Source organism: Melanotaenia boesemani, chromosome 17 (genome assembly GCF_017639745.1).
Source record: "Melanotaenia boesemani isolate fMelBoe1 chromosome 17, fMelBoe1.pri, whole genome shotgun sequence".
Taxonomy (NCBI): domain Eukaryota; kingdom Metazoa; phylum Chordata; class Actinopteri; order Atheriniformes; family Melanotaeniidae; genus Melanotaenia; species Melanotaenia boesemani.
The window spans coordinates 1,516,558-1,540,542 of NC_055698.1; the positions used below are offsets into that span (position 1 = coordinate 1,516,558).

At 39.8% G+C, this 23,985-nt stretch overlaps 1 protein-coding gene across 2 annotated transcripts in view; it reads left to right on the forward strand.

The window, feature by feature from the left end:
- The window catches only part of nxph1 (neurexophilin 1), a 97,785-nt gene extending 82,948 nt beyond the window's left edge, over nt 1–14,837 (forward strand). For both annotated transcript variants that reach the window (XM_041967017.1, XM_041967016.1), the window contains exon 2: nt 12,968–14,837. In XM_041967017.1, coding sequence (XP_041822951.1) covers nt 13,061–13,723 — 663 coding nt within the window. In that variant the 5' untranslated portion in view covers nt 12,968–13,060 and the 3' untranslated portion in view covers nt 13,724–14,837. The remainder of the gene's footprint in view (nt 1–12,967) is intronic.
- Nucleotides 14,838–23,985: the final 9,148 nt, after the last annotated feature.

Here is a 23,985-nt window from a genome sequence, read left to right on the forward strand (position 1 = left end):
AGTACCTGACAGAACCATTAGTACCTGACAGAACCTGTAGTACCTGATAGTACCTGACAGAACCTGATAGTAACTGACAGAACCATTAGTACCTGACAGAACCTGTAGTACATGACAGAACCTGATAGTAACTGACAGAACCTGTAGTAACTGACAGAACCTGATAGTACCTGACAGAACCTGTAGTACCTGACAGAACCTGTAGTACCTGATAGTACCTGACAGAACCTAGTACCTGACAGAACCTGTAGTACCTGACAGAACCTGTAGTACCTGATAGTACCTGACAGAACCTGTAGTACCTGACAGAACCTGTAGTACCTGACAGAACCTGATAGAACTTGCCTGTGCAATCAAAGGACACCAAGAGTGACGTGTCTCTCATTACCTCTCCTCCGCTTCCTCATCATAATTTAAATATTTACCGTGTTATGGTCGACTCTCAGATGTTTAAGGACACTTTTGGTGTTGCTATGGAAACCTCTATGTCTTGTCACACGCATGCATCACTATTGATGTGTAGCTCCACCCATGATGCTACAAACTGAGTAAGAGGCTACACTGCTATGCTGTGCCCCTTCACATATGAGTTTAGCAGGTGGAGGAAAAAGTAATTCCTGCCACCTGGTTATAATTTAGAGAAGATCCTGGTATTATAGTTACGTTCCACTGTATTCCAGTTTCTCATAGATTGTATTTTTACCCCAAATCACTAAATATCGATATTCTACCATAGTCTATATTTTAGTATCAATCCACACTTCACTATTTGCTTGTTCAGCAACCAGTGCAAAAATAAACCTTCTTCGTCTTGATAAATGATGAAATTAGTCAGTTTTCACCCACAAGCCCAAAACTATGGGAACCAAGTATGTGCTCTCCCCCTCTGGACTACAGCTGTGTTTTGTTTTTGTCTGGACTGAACACAGACGAGGCTTTGCTGCTTGTCTTGTCCAGCACCCTTACTTACCTCAGGGCAACTAATTAAAAGTTTGGCTAGTGGTCAGGAATCTACGAGGCCTCTGTTGACTGCCATGCTGGCCATGTTAACCTGATGTGCCATTACAACAGGTGAGCCAGGACAGCTGGCAGCTCTTGTACTCTGGTACATGGTCAGTAATTCAACAGCCATGTGGCAGAAAGCCAAGGTAAAATCACAAGTTAGTTCCCAGGAAAAAAGCCTTTAAAAACATTACAAACTGATTCTGGATGAAATCTCCTCACTTTTAATAGCAGCAAACTTAATTCTGTGCAGAACTTTTCAGGACATTTTTAGAAAGTCTGGAATCTGGTACTGAAAGAATTGATTCCCGATACAAAGATAATTTCCATGTTTCATGGATGTTCCCCGAGTCCACTGAGAAGGAGGCCCTATGGTGGACCCAGCACACCAGGGGTGTCAAACTTTTCTTAGCTCAGAGGCCACAGGAAGAAGAATTTGATCTCAAGTGGGCCGAACCAGTCAAATAAATGTAAAAAATGTGAAGTAAAAATAGCATAATAACCTGAAAAGAAAAAAACAAAACAAAAAGCAAACAAAAAAAACTTTACCCTTTGTTTTAGTACAAAGAAGTACAAGTACATTATCAAGATGTTTACATCAGAGAAAATAAATGCTTTTTTTGCTTCATTTACACATTTGTACATTTTATTTATTTACATAATTTATTCCATATTTTTATTATATATATATATATATAGCCTTTATATATATATATATATATATATATATATATATATAAGGGTATTTTTCTGTCTTTAATCTAGAGTGTAATTGTTTGCTTTGAGAGCAAGATTTCTGGTTTTCACGCTCAAATATCATCCTGCTCTCTCTCAAAACTCTGCTCTCAGACTTGGTCTCTTTCCCTCACACTCAGACACTTTCTCTGCTCTCAAAACTTCTTCTCTTGGAAGTTTTTTCCTCTCTCTTGGGTTGCTGAAAGAGCTGTCCGTCAAACCTCCTCCAGCCAATAGAATACGAGATAATTTGAGCAAATCGTCCTCACCTTCTTCAGGGTGCACTTGTTTTACTTCACACAGTGACTCCACACTCTTAGCCCAGATTTTGTTTGAACATAAACTTTTTAGTAGTGACTAATTATCATTTTATGTTTTGTATAAACAGCGTCTCATTAATGAAACAAGTTGTTTCTAATAGTTTTCTACATTGTGCAGTGTAATAATAATGAGAACTCAACTTTTCTGTCAGTGGGGGCGGGGCTATTTTCAAAACGCAACATCTGGACCGCAAAGACTCATGGGAGATGCAGATTCAGCTGAAATTTAACCTTTTTTTTATTGCTGTCCTATAAATTTGAGTTTTGTGCTTTAATTCCTGAGTTATCTTAACAATTAGACAATGTTATAAAGTTCCGCCCTCTTTGAAATTTAAATTTGGCACCATGAATGAAAAGGAAGGTACAGGAAAAAAACCACCAGCGATTAGTTTTGTATATGGTGTAATGAGTAAAAAAAACAAAACAAATAAATAAATTGCAGAATTAAAACATTGCTTTTTAATCAGTACTGCAGATTGTGGTTCTGGATCTGAAAGTTGATGTGAATCATTATCTGTGGTTTTTTGGTATATGTATGTCAAAGGTTATTGATAGAACTAAACAGTATGTGAAAATCTAAAATAAGCGAATTAGTTCAAACTAGAAATTTCCGTGGAAACCCGTTACCTTAAACCATTCTAGTTTTTACAAACGCTGAAACATGTGAAGTTGTATCAACATGGCCAACCATTAGAATTTAAAACCCATTAGTTCACTTATCTAAATTTCTTCTAAAGCCTCTAGTAGGTAGGTAGGTAGGTAGGTAGGTAGGTAGGTAGGTAGGTAGGTAGATAGATAGATAGGTAGGTAGGTAGGTAGGTAGATAGATAGATAGGTAGGTAGGTAGGTAGGTAGGTAGGTAGGTAGGTAGGTAGGTATGTTGAACTAATTTTCTTAGATTTACTCACACGGTTTAGTTCCTTCATTGACCTTTGACATACATTTAATAAAAATTTGTAAATTTCAATGTTTATAGATCTTTTTTACTCATTACACCACATACAAATTTACTCGTTGGTGGTGGGTTTCTTTTCCTGTACCGTCCTTTTCATTCATGGTGCCAAGTTTAAAATTCAAACAGGGCAGAACTTTATAACGTTGTCTAATTGTTAATTGTTTTGTGCTTTAGAATTAAAGCACAAAATTCAAATTTATAGCACAGCAATAAAAAAACAGGTTAAATTTCAGCTGAATCTGCATTTCCTGTATATGCAATGAATTGTATAAATCTTTTTTGATTTTTTATTTACATATTTTATTTATTCTATTCATTTTACATATTTACTCATTATTATGTGCATTACTACTTCCAGATCACAATCTATCTACAAAATCACAAAACATTATTTCACATTAAGATCAGAGACACTTTTCCAGGTCTAGAAGTTACTTTAAATGTACAAGCGTGCACATTTTCACACGTGTGTAGTAATCCTGACCACCTGGACTGACTCACCTCATCATACAAACTGAAGTAAAGACAGAACAAGTTATCCTCCTGCTTGGAAATATTTTAGATTTAAACATAAAATCGGGGACAAATTAGGAATAAAATATTACAGTGATGGTCTTCGAATCGATCATATTTACCAAATTCATCCTGCAGGCCAGGTTGGACCCTCTGGAGGGCCAGTTTTGGCCCCTGGGCTGTATGTTTGAGATCCCTGCAGTACAAGCTGTGGTTCTTTACCCTTCCAAATGTTGGAAGATGGAAGGTGGAAAGGTAGAATCACACTGAAAGATTTAGGCTGTTTTAAGTTGATACTTCTTGTCTCTCTGTGTTGGTCCTACGGTGACCTGGTGACATGTCCAGGTGTACCTGCCTCTCACCTGCTAATTCCTGGGATAGGCTCCAGCTTCTCCGCAACCCTGAATTAGACTGAGCGGCGAATGAATGAATGAGTGAATAACAAAAAGACTGGAATAAAATGACATCCTACATGAATTAACAATACATTAATCAAAATAAATTAGATAGATAGATAGATAGATAGATAGATAGATAGATAGATAGATAGATAGATGGATAGATGGATAGATAGATAGATGGATAGATGGATAGATAGATTACATTTAAATAAGGGTATGCTAAATCACATGTAAGAAAAACAGAGTGCAAAACAAAATAGAATTCATAAAGTAGATTAAAATGGTAAGTGGATCGAAGCAGCAGGTAGAGCCTGGTGTCTAAGCAGCTCTTCCCGTCTGCCAGAGCTGACTTACTGAACAGAGTGCTGGATGTGGCAGGAAAGATTTCCTGGATCTGTCCGTACGACGTCTCAGGTAGAGAAGGAGCTCCGCTGCCTGACCAGCGTGTGGTGGAGAGGATGGTCTGGTTATCCACGATGGAAACCAGTTTGTCCAGCGACGTCCTCTCCAACACAGTTTCAGCCTTATCCAGTTTGTACCCAGTGATGGAGCCAACCTTTCTAAGTTAGCTCAGTCCGCTGGTGTTGCTGCTCCGATGCTGCTTCCCCACCACACAGCAGCAAAGAAAAGCACACTGGAGACAGCAGGCGGGTAAAAGATCGCCAACACGTTGCTGCAGATATTGAAGGATCTGAGCGTCTCAGGAAGTAGAGCCTGCTCATCCCCTTCCTGTAAACAGCATGTTGGATCTCCAGTCCAGTCTGGGGTCCATGGTCACTCCCAGGTACTTCTAGGTCTCAGCAGTCTCCACCTCCTGCCCCATGATCCTCAGTGGAGGTAGAAGAGTCCTCTTCCTCCATACATACATACACAAGTAAATCTACATAAAAACAGTCTACATACATGAATAATAGTAGATAAAAGGAGAATGTGTCGTTAGTCATTAGTGCCATTAGGGGAGTAATTTCCATTTTAATTCTGGACAATTTTCTGCCTATATTGTGAAAAAGTTTGCTCTTAGTGGAGTTAATTATTGGATAAATTATTTGACTGACATCTTGAACAGAGACTGGAAGTCTAGTGACCCAACATGTGTCCCTTTCCTTCATCTTATAGCCTACATTTATCTGTTAACACTAACATTAGATTTTCAACCAAGCAAAATCTTTGAATTAGTAAATTAGTAAAGTAAATAGAATTTCTCCTGGATTTCATGAAGTCCTTCCACATCATCTTCCACAGCCAGTCAAGATCTGGTAAAATTAGATGTCTTTCTGCAGCAAAGCTAGCCTTTATCATACTGTTTACATCATTCTCTCCACACACAAAGAAAGAGTTAGCTTGATGTGTTTTAACTGTTAATAAATATCAATGAAAGCACTGTTAAAAAGGGATCTGCTATAAGTATAATTATAAACCAACTCAAACATATTCCTTGCCTTCCACCTTACTCAAGATCTTTAGACCATCTAATTTTAGTGAACAAGTACCCAATTAGCTTCTAATTACTTCCTATTTGTTTTTTCTTCGTGTTTAATTCTCCATGTGGGTGACCGATTTGAAAATTCTTTACTTGTCACAGTTTGTTCATGCAGTAAATGTATTTTATATATTTTAAGTTTTTAGTCTTTATTTGGAACAATCACATGCAGTAATATGACTACTGGCTATTGTGAATGATGCCAGTCACCCTCTGCACACTGTCATCAGTGCACAGAGAAGCCTGACCAGTAACAGGCTGCTCCTCCCCAAGAGTAGGACCAACCGGCTCAGAGACTCCTTTGTCCCCCGAGCCATCAAACTGTACAACTCTGCATTAGGCAGGAGGGGGAGAAGGAGGAGGGAGAGGGAGGTGTGCAGTCCGCCTGATACAACACATGCACAATAACCCATACAAACAGTTACAATAACTTATACGTGCAATAGTGAACTGGGAATCTGTACCACCTCTACTGTGTGCAGTGCTTGTTTATATTGTTTTATTTAACTTATCTTATTGTTATTATTGTTATATTTATTGCATTCTATTTGCCTCTGTTTTGCTTTGTACTTGTTTATATTGTGTCTTGTGCTTGTCCTGCTTTACTGTTGGTGTTGTATTGCTGCTGGTACCCAAATTTCCCTGAGGACTCTCCAAAGGGATTAATAATGTATTTCTATTCTGTTCTATTCTATTACAACCTCTGACCATATCCTGATTATGGTATTTAATATAAATTGCCTAAAGGGAATTCCATTCACATTCCTGTTTACATGTTACAAAGCACAATCTGATTAAAGCTGCACACCCACACCCACCTAGAATCCATCCACAGTCTTCATTACATCCTTCAGAGCACAGTGTGTTACCAGGGTTTCTTCTTCATCCCAGAAGACTCGAAGGCACACTTAACACACTTGACATAAAAGCTAACTGAAGCATTTTATTACTTTATTAAAAGTTGTCACAATATCTGTCACTCGAATAAAGATGGGTTTTACTGTATGTTTAAAGCGTAACTCCACCCCCTACTTTTTGCGTAACTCCACCCACTGCCATATTTTGAAAAATGCCTGACACTGCAGGTGTTGGGGTGGGAGGTGTGGGGTGATCGGGGGCGGAGAGTGTTGTGTTGTGGGACTGTTAGCTGCCTGTCAGCAGCTCCAGCAGCTCTGGAAAGCTGTGGAGACTCGCGGCAGGTTGTGGCAGCTGCAGGAAGAGCTGCTGCTACGATTTGAGCTGCTGTCTGTCACCAGATGAGGATCAACAGGTAAAGAATAGAGTCCGGTTTTACTTTTACACCCTCAGAAGCACAAATCCGTCCCATCGCAGGAAGATTTCATCAGAAACTCTGAAAGAACAGAAGTCTGAAACTAGCAGATCTACACCAGATAAGTTCACATCCCTTCATGTGCGATGGTGGGCGGGGCTTTCTATGCATGCAAGGCGAGGACCCGCCTACCTGCTCCTGGAGGGAGGGGCTATGGGGTTTTTAAAATTTGTCATGATGCAGAAAAGCGCCAAGTACGGCTCTACATAACAAAAAACAAAACCTGGTTTAACCCTGTAGGGGGCGTGATGGCGTTATGAACCACTTTTTACCCACAAGATCCCTTTTTTTAAACAAATGAAAAAAATACTTATTTTATCAAAAGTATAGGTACTACTACTAGTATATATATATATATATATATATACATATACATAGTAGTAGAAATAATAGTGCACATACTGTGTTATACATTCAGTTGGCCTTTACAACTAAAGATGTGATATGAGTGATGAGCCTTCTGCTCCAGTAATTTATGCTTAGCAGTGAATCTGTTGGCAACAGTTAAAAATGCATATTCACACATGTAAAGCAGGGAAGCAGATTTCATCCAACATGTTTGCATTCATATTTTATGAAAGATTCATTAACTTGCACTGTCCCCTCCAAATAAAATAAATTGAAATTGAAGTTGCGCAGGAGGGGTCAAACTCAGGAGAGTTTTCTATTTTAACGAGAACCAGTGAACTTTCCTTTAGGTATAATATAAAATGTTGGCCAATAAAGACTCAGTGGTGTGTTTGTAAAGGAGGATTTGTTAAAAAGTGGTAGAGGACGCCAAGCTTTTGTAACAAGCACTCACATGCTGACCTGTAAACGACATCTGCACAGTCAAACATTTAAACCAGGGTAAAGATGTTTTTGTCCTGATTTTTCCCCTTCCAGACCAAGGACGGCAAACGGCCGATTATCTTACAGCTTATAAGATTTTCCTTTAAAATGATCATTTGGTCGGAGGTGTGTTAGGAGCAAATTCGTCTTAATGGTCGGTTTGGAAATGGGTCGTGACCAACAATCAGAAGTATTGAACACTTTCAATATTTATGAACAAAAGTGTGTGAGGAAAGCCGACGACTCCTGAGTCGTGACTCTGTGGACGTGGACGTGGAACGGAATGTAGCCAATCAGAGAGCGAGCTGACTGGGAAGCAAGGAAGGATATAAAGTCCGTGTTCACGCCGTCTCCAGTTTGTTCGGTTCTGAATTTTTCTGTTAATAATAGTTGGAAAACCTCCATCATTACTTCATCATGTATGTCCTCTGCCATGCTGGGTGTCGTGTTTTCTGGTTGTTGCTTCTTCTTCGTTTTTGTTAGATCACGCTGGTCACACGGGATTTCTGACTCAGAGGACTAGATTTTAGATCGGTTGTGGGACAGCACCGTTGTGTGTGTGTTATTCTGTGCTGAGATTATCGGAGCCACCACACAGTACGATCAGAACTGTTAAATGCCGGATTTTTTATATTCATGTGTGGAGTTTCTAACATAAAAAATCTCATCAGATTTAGAAAATCCTGATGTGTGTAGCAGCCGTTAGGCTTAGCAAGGAAAGAGGAGCATGTCTTATAGAAGAAGCTGGTGTTTTATTTAACCTTGGTCTTTAATTTGTGCGTGTGGTTTGAAAAGGACAGTTTAGCCAGATTCCTGGATATTTATACCCTGGAACCTGGTCCCGAGGGGGTTGAGGGCACGCAGCCCTTCTTACCAAACCACATGACTTTGGTCTTGGAGGTGATTAAATGAACATGTAATTCGGAGAGGTTCAACCTCTCCACTAACCTATATTCTTACAGTGTTTATCATTTTGTTTACATCAGGGACCCCCAGTCCTGGGTCTTGAAGGTCCTGCAGGTTTTAGATGTGTCCCTGCTGTAACACACCTGACTCAAATCCCTGGCTCATTAAGAGGCTTGTGCAGAAGTTCACAACAAGTTGTTGGAGAACCATTTCATTTGAATCAGGTGTGTTGCAGCAGGGAAACATCTAAGTCCTACAGGACACTGGCCTGGGTTGGGGGATCAGGAACTCTATCTGGTCTGAGTTCTCTGACACGCCCTCTAGTGGATCCCTGCAGTAATAAACAAGCATGCGAACAGTTGCACTGATGACGGATCCGTTGCCTACACAAACACGAGGGTAAAAAACGAGAATATCCATAACCTTAATTTAATCTTGTTTCTCTTACTGAAAGACTCGTTTAACATTAAAGCTCAGCTTTGGACAAGACAAAAAGCAAATCTATGAAACTTCTAGTTTTCTAAACAGTTGGATGTAAAATCTTTTGTGGGCGAGCCACCCAGGCTGCCTACTTAATGGGCTTTTGTGATGTCATGTCATTTCCCCAACCAGGTTTAGATTTTTTTTTCCAATTACTTTTCATTAATATTAGAACTCAGCAGGATTTATTCATTAACATGAGTGTGATTTGAAGTGGATGTGAAAGTGGTCGACCGAGAGCAGAAATCTAATTTGAATATTGAAGAGGGCAATAAACATTAAGAGGAACATTATTGCTGTTATTGGATTTTTTCCTGTCTCTTATGTTGCTGTTTACACTCCCAGAATTTCTCCCTCCAAAACCTTCAATCATCCTCACAAACCTATGATGAGTATCTTATTTTTAATTCATGCCTTTTCTGTTCTTTTCATTTTTGTGTTTGTTTAATACGATGATGCAACATTAATGTCACACCAAACATGAAAAGTAGACCAGCAGCATCCCTGCAGATTAGAAAAGTCCGAGTAAAGGTGTGGAAGCTGGTGGACTCGACTGAAGCTGCAGCCCTCTGTAGTGACAGATGTGCGGTGAGGCAATTCAATCTGAAGGACCAGCTGATTGATTCTGAAACCTTATTTTTTAAGTATTGATCTTGGAGCCAACCTGCAGAATGCAAAAACCTCTGCAAGATAGATTTACTGTCACATGTTACAGTTGAAATCAGGGAATCGATTTCATGTACCTCCACCACAACCCGTATCAGTGTAATTCCACTCGTTGGTGCTAAACAGTGAAAAGCCTTGAGTTAATCAATCATCAATTCTTTAGTTAATAGTCTGGTCTTACCCGAGCAACCACTGCCTTTATCTGAGGGAGCAAGCGGATCGTCCTTTTTGACAGAGCAGGGAAATGGACTCAATTTGTTCCACTTTGATTACTGTATTCCCTCTATTTCATCTGAGCCTTGTTTAAGACAGTCGATTAAAGCAGAAGAATTTCTGCAAAACGTATTAATGTTTTATTTATCAGCCTGTGAAGGATGGAACGATATGAAAATGAAAGTTCAATCCTAATTTTTTTAAACTATTGAATTTGTTCTGATGTCTATCTACTGTTAAATAATGATCATCGTCAGTGTGAGTTAGGCTGCGTCAGATCGGAGAAGGTTGAAGAATTTCTCTGCAAGTTTCCTTCACAACTTTGGGACCCAAACCAAAATAAATATGCATGATAGCTGAACTCATTCATGAATAAATCTTAAATATATTCTCCAAATGAGAAAGATGTTTGGAAATGTTCATTTGTTTCCTTTCAAAGAAAGAAAAGAAAGAAAATCATGCAAATAAGATAAAACTTCAAATTTTAGCTCTAAAGTCTGGTTTTGTGTGGCAAATATAATATAATATAATAAAATATAATATAATATAAAATAAAAAAAAAACAGAATTATTAAAACCAACAAAGAAAATAAATCAATATTGTGTCGTACCTCCTCTGGCTTTTTTATGTTGGCTTGAATTCTTTGAGGCTTAAACTTCACACACACGTTTGAAGGAACATAAAAAGATCATGGAAAGGATTTCTGTGTGATTATTTTATTTTATTTTAACATTACAGAATTTTGTATTTACAACTTGTAACAACAAGTTATAATTTGGACTTTTATAAAGCCAAAAACTTAATAACTTCTCAGTTATGTACTAAAATCTATTTCTGAGAAGAAAACTGTACAAAAAATGCTAAAAATATATAATCTTGTGAGAAATTATATCATTTTTACCGGCAGTTTATTTATACAGGATTATTTTTTTTCATGCTAGACCAACACACAATAACCCATACAAACAGTTGCTATAACTTATACATATATACCAGTATATACTGGGAATCTGTACCACCTCTACTGTGTGCAATGCTTGTTTATATTGTTTTATTTAACTTATCTTATTGTTATTTATTGCATTCTATTTGTGCTTTTCTTGCACCTTGTTGCCTCTATTTTGCTTTGTACCTGTATATATTGTGTCTTGTGCTTGTCCTGCTTTACTGACTCTCCAAAGGGATTAATAAAGTATTTCTATTCTATTCTATTCTATTCTATTCTATTCTATTCTATTCTATTCTATAATTGGCTGGCCAATAGCATAATAACTTATTACCTTAATGGCTCCAAACTTTTAATTAATTATTTTGAAATTATTACAATTTTGGCTTCATCACATTTAAAATGGACAAAATTATTACATTGTTGATTGTTGCACAACTTAATATAAATGGGTCAAACCAACATAATTAGTCTAATTAATGATGATGAGACTTGTTTTCTGCCCCTTTGAACCAGTTTAATTTATCCAACATGGTCCAATTAAAATGTTTTGGTCCAGCTCAGTTCAGGAGGTTTTTTGTCAAATTACTGTTCTATGTTTAGTCCCAATTCATTTATAGAGTTGATCTAATTAATTTTACAATAATACAATCATATTCTTTAAATTAGTTAACAATTTACAATTTTACAGATTTACAACCGTTTCTGCTGTTTCCTCTCACAGCTCTCCATAAGTCAAGCTCTGCATTTACTTTTAAAATCAGAAATTAAAAAATTGGCTCTGAAATGCAAATTACAAGCTTTTTTACAAGGTTTAATTGTTTTATTTTCTTTCTGACAGACTCATTATAGTTCATGGAATTTATCTGAACTTCATGTATAATTAGTTTCAAACAAATACAACATATCACACAACCTATGGAGCAAACTACGAATTACACTGGTGTTTTAGACCTACAACACAGTGATGGCAAAGATGAACAAAATGGATGAAATAAAACGTTGACATTCTAACATTGTGGAAAATAGCAGTAAATTAATGGAAAAAAAATGGAGCCACAGGACCCCATAAGTCAGGGGTGCCCAAGTCCGGACCTCGAGATATACTATCCTGCAGCTTTTAGATGCATCCCTAATCCAACACACCTGGATTAAATGGCCTCGAGGACAAGACTTGGGCGCCCCTGCCATAGGTTATTAATTTAAGACACTAGAGCTGTTTTGTTGTCCATAAAAAGCCCAGTTGTAATACAGCTTCCCACCACTTGGTGGTGGTAATGCATCGGTCAGTTGTTTAACCAACTGCTATAAAAAGAAGAAGACATTCAGCCAGCCGCTAGCCTGTAGCAATAGTTGTGCAGAAGTATGTAAAAAAAAAAAGACAATGAAAGTGATCTCAAACCCCCCAAATGTTTTGTGCAAGTGCAATCCGATTCATTAAGTAGGGTTTTATAAACGGAGGTAATGACACAGAGCTGAGATCCCAGGGTGGAGTGTTAGCTAACGCTTTCCAGGACTGAACTTCAAACCAAACATCCAACATAAAAAAGAAGCAAACAAAAAACAAACAAAAATCAGAAAGAGGTACAGATGCAGAAAAGGTCTGTTGTGTCTGGCAAATCTTAATTTTTTTTAGAAAAGTTTATTTAAATCAATGAATTATTTATTTTGACATTTTATATTTAAATAAACTACATTTTATTTACAGTTTATAATTAGTGTATTTATTTTATCCCATCATTTTTATTGCTCTTGATAAAATTTTCTTTTTTTTCAGTTTTTTAAGTCACTCCTTTTTTTCTGTAGTAAAATCTAATAATTACTAATAATTAGTAGTTTTTATGATAATGAGCCTGACTGATTTCATTCCATGAAGCCTCTTGGTCGTCTAGATGTCTGTGCAGGTTCACATGATAAATAAGTGTCATAGTGATTATCTTATTGTGTCATTTCACAAGGTTCCAGCTGCTAAACTGGATGTAGATTTGGTTTAGTTATAGAATACATATTAAACCAACAGTGTTAACATTTAAATGGGACATTATATAAGAAGACAAAATGTTAAGAACCCCTGGTATTTAGGACCTCTCATGTGTAGGAGGCTGCAGGACTTTACGTGGCCTTAATTATTGACTGACAATCATGAAACTGATCACCATTTGACAGATGTGTTTACTCTCTTCACCAGGTTACAAGTGTCCAAGCCTCAAGATCAGACATTGTAAAGTCAGGAAGCCCAAAGTCCACGCTAAAGCATATATGGACAGAAAATGGCAAAGAAATGTCCATCAGTAGGCTCCTATCACAGACTCTGCACGGCAAAGAGAACAGCACAGCCTTGGGCCTTCGCTATGACACTCCTGAGCCCTACTCAGAGCAGGACCTGTGGGAATGGCTGAGAAACACCACAGACCTGCAGGATTCCAGGCCTCGAGCTAAACGGCGGCCCATGGTTAAGACGGGAAAGTTTAAGAAGATGTTTGGCTGGGGGGATTTCCACTCCAACATAAAGACAGTCAAACTCAATCTGCTGATCACTGGAAAAATCGTGGACCACGGCAATGGCACCTTCAGTGTCTACTTCCGCCACAACTCCACGGGTCAGGGCAATGTATCCGTTAGCTTGGTCCCTCCAACCAAGATAGTGGAGTTTGATATGGCAGCACAGCAGTCGGTCATTGACGCCAAGGACTCAAAGTCCTTCAACTGCCGCATCGAGTACGAGAAGGTGGAGAAGGGTGCAAAAAACACACTCTGCAACTTCGATCCCTCCAAGACCTGCTACCAGGAGCAGACCCAGAGTCACGTCTCCTGGCTCTGCTCCAAACCTTTCAAAGTTATCTGCATCTTCATTTCCTTCTACAGCACCGACTACAAACTAGTGCAGAAAGTGTGTCCAGACTACAACTACCACAGTGACACACCCTACTTCCCCTCTGGCTGATGCTCCTGCACTGCACATGCACCACAGAGGATAAGTGGAGCACATATTGGTGGTTCTACCCAACCCTGAGAGATGCATATGTTAGCCATGCTTTCCCTCAACATGTACACACACCAGTCTGCCATCCTGACATTTTTCTTTTCTTTTCTTTAATCAGTGTTCTAGTTTCGGTAGAGAGTAGTTAACTTCTGTTACCAAACACGGCACATAGTCAAATGTTAACCTGGAAAAACGACGTGATAACTAAGATGTATTTTCTTTAGAATTTGTTTATTTGTCCCTAACAATCCATGTTTAGTTTGCTTGGGCTTTTTTTGTTATTGTATTTGTCACTGTTTAATTTTACTTAGTTTTATTTACTAATCCTAGACCAGTAACCAGCCCCGTACTGCTCCTTTAATATTTCAGTTTTAATCCAGCATATTTCTACATAACGTTTGGGCTGATTGTCTCTGCTGCGCTGCTCACGCTCTGCAGTTTATAACTAGGAAACAGATTAAAACCCTTATTAAAAAAGAAAGAAAATAATGTTTTTACAAGAATCTGGTGATGAGTTTGGTGCTTTTGTGAGGTGGTCTTACCTGCAGAGGGGTGAGCTGGGACTGAGCAGGCTTATTCCTCTCAGTATCGTCAGAAAACGTGACCTGTAACACCCTCAACCCTGAGTTTTCATGTTGTCTCTTAGTGACAGCAGGTGTTAAGATGGTTGGATGATGACTGAATGTCTGAACAATTAGTGGGTTTTTTGCTTTTGGGGGGGTGGAGGGGGGCTTTGCTCATTTTCACTTAATATATCAAATGTAATGTATTTAATTCTATATCTAAAAGTTTAATTTGTATGAATGGTTTGTAATGTACATAGTTTATCCCAATAATGCTGCTTCTGTACAATTCTCCATGAGATGTGTGTCCCCCCCTTCCCCTCCTCCACACCTACTCTCGTTCTTCTAACAAACAAATTGTTGTTGCTGACCTTAGATGTGCATTTTATGAAAACAGCAATCCTGTACAGAAGTTACAAAACTGAGTAAATATATCTAAATTATTCTCAAACCTTTCTTTCTTGGGGGGACGGAGGGCTGGAAACAAGAATTAAAGAAATCAGTTAATTTTATCACTTGATTGTGGGTGTTTGTGCTTTCTTCCTGTGAGTGTTGCTGTAATCACTAGTCAGTAATTATTTGTAGAAAGCTTGTTTCACATCATAGATCCTGACAGCTGTCTGAAGGGAAGCTGGTGACAAAGTGATGTGTCAGTGTTTAAAAATACACTGATTTTTAACAGAGTAGTTTAAAGAGGAAAGAAAACTGAGAATTAGCAGCATAATGAAAATGGAAATAATTGTATGTTGTTGTTATTTTGTTTGCTTCTTTGTTTTTACTTGCTAAACTTAAACTTAGTCTGGGCTCAACTAATAACTCCCCTGGCAGACAAGATGATATATCCTGAATAAATTTTTAAAATTCAAAACAATAAAAAAGGACCTTGTTTTTGTCATTGGTGTGAACAACAATGGAACTGTAATTATGTAAAAGTTGCAGGTAAGGCACAGATGTTGCTGCAGATATCTGTGGATCTAAGGTCTAGTTAAACCTTGGCATTTTGTTTTGAGCCTGAAAATGTGACGCTCATTGAGCTATTCAGATTTGGAGGATAAAGTTAGCTCACTCTGCAAGCTTATCCAGCCTCCTTCCTCAGTACTCCACCTAACCTCAACTTCAAATGATGCAGCATTCACTGTACCCTGGAAGTGGGAAACTGAATCTCTTTGGCCCTTCCTGTTTTGTTTAATAAAATCTTATTAGTTTTGCTGTATATACTCACCCTCCACGTTATCAGCTCCACTGATGGTCTACTGGTATTTTCACACACAACCATCTCCAAGGTTTCCAGAGAATGGTCTGAAGAAGAGAAAATATCCAGAGCAGCAGTTGTCTGGACCAGGATGTCTGGTTGATGTCAGAGGTCAGAGGAGAATGGACAGACTGGTTGGAGATGATAGAAAGACAACAGGAAGTCCAATAAGCTCTGGTTCCAGCCAAGGTCTGCAGAACATCATCTCTGAACACACAACACGTCCAGCCTGGAAGCAGATGGACTACAGCAGCAGAAGACACACCGGGTTCCTCCTGCCAGCTAAGAACAGGAAACTGAGGCTACAATTCACACACACTCACCAACACTGGACAATAGAAGATGGAGAAACGTTGCTGGTCTGATGAGTCTCCATTTCAGCTCCACATTCAGATGCTCGGCTCAGAATCTGCTGGAAACATCATGAAAACATGGATCCATCCTGCCTTGGATCAACGCTTCAGGCTGCTGCTGGTGTAATGGTGGGGGGAGATTTTCTTGGCCCACTTTGGGCCCCTTAGTACCAACGTGGCCTGGTTTAACCAGCACAGCCTACCTGAGTATTGTTGCTGACCATGTCCATCCCTTTATGACCACAGTGGAGCATCTTCTGATGCTACTTCCAGCAGGATAATGCACCATGTCACAAAGCTCAGATCATCTCCACCTGCTTTCTAGAACATGACGATGAGTTCACTGGACTCCAACGGCCTCCACAGCCACCAGATCTCAGTCCAGTAGAGCAGCTTTGGGATGTGGTGGAACGGGAGATTCTCATCATGGATGCAGCTGACAAACCTGCAGCAGCTGTGTGATGCTGTCATGTTAATATGGAGAAAACCTCTGAGGAAGGTTTCCACCACCTTGTTGAATCTATCACAAGGAAAAGCCACACTTTGCTTTAGTCTAGCGGTACAAGGGGTCCAACCCGGTACTAGAAGGTGGACCTGATGAGGAGGATGTAGAGTGGAGTTAACATGAGAAATAAATTAGCTAGTAACCTAAAAATGCCGTTGCCAAAATGCCTACCTCCCAGAGAGCAAGAATGTCACTATGACTACATGAAGGGAAGGAGCTGCAGCATTCTGCTTCTGACCAGCCTAGTTTACAACTGTTGACTGGACTACAGACATCAGCCCTCACACATCTTTCTTTAGAAAAAGATCAATGTTGTCTCTTTTTGTCCTCAATCTCAACCTCAACAGAAGCTCAGAGTTTCTGTGAGAATTAGATGCTGAATACTTTGATTAACACATATCTAGATGTTTGTATGAGGAACTCAGACATTAACTCAATGTTCTTCAATACATTTTGGTTGATAACATTATTTAAAAAAAAAAAAACATTTGGAAGTTAGAAATTCTGATCAGTACAGCAGTGTCTATGTTGTTTGCTCACATACATTTAGTCTCTATAAAAGAAAACGTGTTGCTGAACACAATTCGTAACATACAGGAGGAAGTAAACGCATCACCATTTACAAGGTCTGATGTTCAGCACTGTCATCTGTTACACCATTTATTTACTCAAGAAGCAATTTATCTGAATCCAGCTTAAAGTAGCTGGACTGGTTTTAGTGCCCAGTGGACTGTCTCTAAATCTCTCAATGAAGCCAGTGAAAGCCGCGACCCATTTAAACCTACAAACCTCTTTACACAACTTTAGATGTTCTGGAAAGTAAAACAAGAAAATAGAGAAGAAGCTCTCTAGATTTCTGCCCTGCGGCTTGTGAAACTAGCTTGCACAGTTCTGAAGATGATGTGGCGACCAAGTCCCAATGTCTAAACATCTCGAGTCCTACAATGTACTGTACATTTAGAGTTGAACCCTTGTGGGCCCTTTAGCAAGGCCCTAAAGCCCCCTCCCAACTGCTCCCCGGGCAGCCCACTGCTCCAGAGGGGTTCACAGAAAGAGCTGAATTTCCCAATTAAGATTAATAAAGTAAAAATGAATTAACTGATTAATTAAAGCATTTTCTCTATACAAAAAACTAAATAATTTATCTTGAAAATCCCCCATTATCACAGTTTAACAATGATTTTCATTTAAAAAAAACTGAATCACCTTAAAAATATGGCAGCTACAGGTCCAAATTCAGAGGTCCGTCTGCATCTTAAGGATAAAGGAACTCTTGAGGACAGTAATGAACAGATGGTGTGAGGAAGGTTTGAAGGAAACTAGTTGGGCTCAGCTTCCCACATTGATTCTCCTTCTGGGGGTTTCTCAGCCATTCACATGTTGGACACACGTAAGCAAGACAGTTTTGTTCAAACAGATAAAAAACTCACAGGTGACAATGATTTTAACCACCAACAGATTGGTCCGGTGAGTCAGTGACACCATGTGACCTAAACAACAACGTGTCAATGTTAACGCTGGAAAATCGAAACTTCATTCAAACTGGTTGGAAGTGAAGGAGCCTTTCGGATGAGAGGCGGAACATCACCAAGAACCAAGAAATACAAGTCTGGTTTCCTTTATTTAAACTCTTGGGATTACGATGACCTGGATGACTGAGAATCTGCACCAGCTAGCTTCAGAAAATTCTTTATCTTCATGAGCGAGATCCAAACATGAAATGAGGGTTTCACTGGAACGACATGAACCACTGAATAATTGCTTAATCTGTGTAATGACAAATTATGCAGCTTCCCTCTCTCACATGAATGTGTGTGTGATGTACAAACAGCATGTGTGTAAACAGGAAATTCCACATTTCCTCCAGAGTAATAAGTACACATAAGCTCTCGGCCTGATTATAATTACTTCTTGGAGCATCCTCTGATCTAACACCGTGTGTGATCAAGCAGATCCTCATAATCGAGTGGGCCAGAAAGTTGGACACAGGAAGGAGACCAGTATTCCTGTCCCTGGGAGATGAGGAGACTGGAATGTGAGACTGATGGCGTCTGTTCTGGGACACAGTGGCACCTGCCATCAAATCCTCCATCTCAGCAGGCAGTTTTAAATAAATTAGACTCTCTGGGGGAGGAAATCCACTGCTATTCATTGGCTCACAGCTTATCAGTAATTAAAATGAATGCTAGGTCTGTGTATTCATTGCAGGTCTGTGGGGTGCTTTTATGGATGTCCTTATTAAAGATCTGCCTCTAAAAGTTTACCCTGAATGCTTGATTTTAACGAGCCAACAGGGAATGTGAGTACAATCAGAAGTATACAGTTCTTGTTAAACCGAAGTGTAATGAACACGCAGCTTTGGCTGATAACAGCGCCACTGAGAGGATGTTTTCATTTGATTTGTTGACTGATGAACTATCCTCAACACAGACACTGATTATAGCAGATTTATGGTTAGGAGTAAAGAACTGAAGCTTTTAGAAGAAAAGTGGAGAGTTCCCAGTTCGTCAGACTGTATTAGTAAACACTAAAACAGAGGTGAAACAAAGACATAATGAGAAGTGGAGTAAGTTTCAGAGGGTTAGGGTCAGGTCAGAAGTAGTGACCCAAAAGTGGAATGCTCACCTTATATACATGTAGTTAGGTCTTATGTGGCCTCTGTACCTGACTTACACATCACACACAAGCCAGGCTCCCATGGCAATCAATGTCAGAGCCGAGACACTGGGGAGCCATGGTAGGACATGACATTGATAAGCAGAGATAATGAGTGCATGATGTCAAAATAACTGGGCAAATATTAAAAATACAAACTCCATTACAAAACTGAGTTTTCCCGCTTATGTTACCCAAGGCACTCTTTAAAAAACAGTCTGCCCACATGAAAACGAGCAAAGATGATTGAAACACTGTGCAAACCATCATCGTGGTAATGCTCTGACTATGAAGCCACGCTGGCCAATTAGAAAAAACAACAGATAATCTGTGTTGTTATCAATAATAATCCTTCTAGAAAAAAAAAATAAATAAACTAATACACAAACTAAATAAACATTCCTGAAATGTCCGTGAGCTTCCAGAGATTTGTAGTTTCTGAACTGTTCATATGTGTAAACACTGATACCATAAACGAGGTAGCTTGTATCCAGCGATGAGGTTGGAGGTAGTAATGTACTATCAAAACTCCATTCCTTAGCTGTTGGGTCAACAATGTTGTTGATTGTTGATCAAACCCATTCCAACCATTGACCAGATTCTTTAACCAAGCTACCACCATTTCTTCTACCTTTTCTCCTTCATGCGCACCTAACTCACTGTTCAAATGTTCTGTTTTATAAGCCAATTTCCAATGGAAAGCTTGCCATAGTAATAAGCAACGAATAGGATGCAACGCATGAGCAACGTCTTGCACAACAATTCTGACTAGCCATAATTACGTTTGAGATATTTCTAATTTTCATTCCACCCAGTGAAAAATGAATTACAGATATCTGTAATTGTCATTTTGGATGTGTGACGAGTCGTGTGTCAGTTAAAGTGACGTCATTTCGGATATCTGCAATTCTTTTGCGACTAGTCAAAAATGAATTACAGAAATCTCTAATTGTATTTTTGACTAGAAAAAAATTAAATTGTAGATATCTTTAATTAAAATTCTTACTAGTTACAAGATAATTATAACTAGTCAAAATGAAATTATTGATATCTATAATGTTATTTCATCAAGTTTATTAAATGTTAAAACAGCTTGCCATACAAGCGACCAGCCACCCCAGGTGCTCCGTCCATGGTGATCGACACAAGTTTGCACACAGGGAACTGGGTTTTCTCAATAAAGTTCATGAAAGACTGGAACACGTCCTCTCATCGCACGTGTTCTTTTATGGGCAGTATTGTTAACAGTTCCTCTTTTGCATTGTTGTCGGTAAAAGCCATCTGAATAAAAGTGCATAACTGGGCTGTGTCACTCATATCTGTTAACTCATCTAATTGCAGCTGCTGGCTTAAATCCTCAGCCATGGCTTCAGAGCACCGTGTTACAGCATTCCTCGATGACTGGAGAGTTTTGATTGAAGATAATATTTAGGCCCGAGCACCGAAGGCGGTGCGAAGGCCTATTGTAATTGCTCCGTTTCTTCCTTATTCTTCTTCTTCTTGTCAAAAGTAAATTGCATTTTAGGGGACCTGACCATGCGCGAAAACGCGCCTAATTTGGCGTACCCCCCCAAGGGAATGCGTAAATTTACATATTTTGGGGTGCTCGGGAGTGTTTGGGCAAAATTGAATGAGAGCGCCACCTATTTATGATGCCCCGCCACTGCACGTCATCAATCCTCATGAAAATCGCTACACATATTCTAAATGGTTGGGTGAACAAAAAATGCTCTAGGAGCAACAGCCTAAAACCAACAGGAAGTCGGCCATTTTGGGTCAAAGTCGCCATTTTGGCGTTTTACTGACATTTTCAAAATCTATCTCCTCCTAGAGATTTCATCGTACCGCTACGAAAATAGCTCAGGATGTCCAGAAGGCATGTCTCTTTAAAAGTTATTGAAAGTTTTCTAATAGGAGAAAGGGCATGGAGGGGGTGGGGCCTCAAAGTTTGACGTCTCGCCATGAAGAACGAAAGTGATATAACTTCCACCTTAAACAATTTATCTGAACCAAAATGGCCATGTATGATGCCAGTCTGATCCTGAACACATCTACATGTCAATATTTTGGTTATGAATTGGCCACACCCCCTGGCGACAGGACGTCATGCTTATTACTCGGAGACCCACTTATCTAACGTTTTGGACACAACCAGGTCCAAACTGGGTAAGACACCTGAAAACAAGTTGGTGATGATATCCAGTGAAAACTGTTGGTCTACGCTGCAGGGCGAGACCGTGGCACCATGGCGATCTTTGATAAGACGCCATGACATCATAAATCACTATAAATCCCTCAATTCTGATCCAATCCCCATCAGACTTGCAGAGATTAATCAGGGTCTGGCCCTGAACAGATCCATATGACCAATTCCAGACTAGCCCTAAGCCCCGCCCACTTCCAACAGGAAGTGCTTTTTTTCAGACGCCGGGGTCCATCTTCTCAGGAATGAAACTTACACACTTGAAAGTGCTTCACAACAGGTCAAACCCTTTCATGATACTACAATAAAAATCTCAAGTTCCTTCGTCAAACGTAACCATGGCGAATAGTGGTCCGACGCCATCAAACAGGAAGTACTTGTGACTGACCCATTGTAACGTTGATCTCCACCAAACTTGGCAGGAAGGAACGCGGTCAGGCCTAGAAGTCAGCCACATTGACATATGCTGGAAAAATTGCAATATGGCTCTATAGCGCCCCCTACAAATATTTAATTGATCATATCTGCCCACTACATTGAGCGATATGGCTGAAATGCAGTATATTGATAGAACTTGGAAGGATGTACAAAAAAGCCTCTTGGACCTATATGATAACTTCAACAGGAAGTCGGCCATTTTGGAAAAAGTGTCATTTTTGGGGTCATTTTTGCATGTTTCTTTGTCTTGCATTTGAACGAACTCCTCCTACAGATTTTATCGTATTTACCTCAAACTCAGTCTGAACACTCCAGAGGCATGTGTGGTCAAAAGTTATTGAAAATTTTCTAATAGGAGGTGGCGTTCAGCAGCGGCGCCTCATCAAGTTTTGATGTTTCGCCATCAAGCACGGAATCCATTATTTCTGAAATACAACACTCATTCTGTACCAAACTGCACATGTTTCGCTTCAGTTCCATGCCGACCACATCTACAAGTCCTGATGTTGTCATCTGGACATTGCTCAACGCTCCATGGCGAGACCATGGTGCCATGACAAGGTTGGATAAGGCTCCGTGACATCATTAATCTGTATAAATCCCTCAATTTTCATCCAATCAATATGACACTTACAGTAATTAATCAGAGTCTGCTCCTGAAAAGTTACATGTAACTACTTCTGGTCTTGGCCTAAGCCACGCCCCCTGGAAACAGGAAGTGCCTTTCTCCGACACCGGGGTACCGCTCATCAGGGATTAAACTCACACACTCTACAGTGCTTCAGATCAGGTCAAACCCTTTCATGACACCACAGAAAAAAAACCTCAAGTTCCTCCTTCAAGCAAAACCATGGCGAATGGCGTCCACCGCCATGAAACAGGAAGTACTTGTAACGGACCCAATGTAATCCTGATCTCCACCAAACTTGGCAGGGAGGACAGTGGTCAGGCCTGGAACTGATTCAAATAGACATATGCTGGTTACTTGGCTCTATAGCGCCCCCTATGGTTATATCATTCGCCATGAAACAGGAAGTGTCTCTAGCTCTGCTGTCAGTTGACCAGATGAACTGATATTTTCCTGTTGTCATTAGAGTTCCAACCTGAACATGGTTCTACATGAAAACGACTATAGCGCCACCTAGTGGCCACGTGGAATTTTCCTCTTGATGAAATCATGCTCCGGTTTGTGGGAATTCAACACAGTTTGTATGAAACAAGGTCATGAATGCTTCAAATGTCATCACTGGACAGGCTGAGGTGCAAGCTGGTCCTCTCATGACGAAAATCACCTCTCGATGGAGATAAGCTCTGGAAGAATGGGCATAAGGCTTTGGGCGAGTGCAGTCGTGCTGCAGGAGGGAGGTTGCTGGCCGATGGGGCGGTGCAATAGGCCGAAGCGGCGCCAGAGGTGCGAGGGCCTCCAACGCTGCTTGCAGCTTTAATTCCAGTTTGTTTTTGTTGTCTTGGAACAACGAATTAGCTGCTTCAACAAATGCCTCTCTGATCATCTCTGTGTCCTGGAAGAACTTCTTGTGCTTAATAATTAAGTGGCTCAACCGAAATGATGCTTCAGTGGCTGCCTTGATTTTTGTGGTCAGATGTGAGAAAAATCACTGCTGTCCAGACAACTGGGATTTTAGTTCTTTCACCTTTCTCTTTCTCAGCTCGCTTTTCGGAGGAAAGTCATTGTCATAGTTTTTGTGGACAGTCTGAAAATGCCGCTCTACATTTCCCTTTCTTGGAATAGCAATGGCACACTAACAGATGAGGCAAACACACTTCAAATATGATATTGTAAAAATAAATCCTCCTCCCATTCCGTATGGAAGTGATAAGTCTAAGGTTTCTTATTTGGACCGGCTACAGCACTTATTTTACACCCTTTCTTAAATTTTGTATCAATAAACTTGAGGCTAGCTATCACACAGCACCTTGCTAACGTGATTAAGCTGCCGTTAATGCTGTTAAATGCACATGGGTGGCAATCCGAAGGTGATCAGACGTCAGATTGGCTACCCTGTATGTCAGTCCAAAGACAAACGTCATGGTGCGGATGGATGATAGCCTCTCATTCACCATGTCATGAAGATTCTGGCTGATCAGAGCTCAGAGCATTTTTCTGGAGGCATGGTATTGTTTGAACCACTGGACTCCTACCAGCTGGATTATTAGCATCCCTTGCTTTAGTTAGGGTAATCAAGGGTACAGAATACATACCGGTGCTTAATGTGGGTTCCAGTGCAGTGTGGCT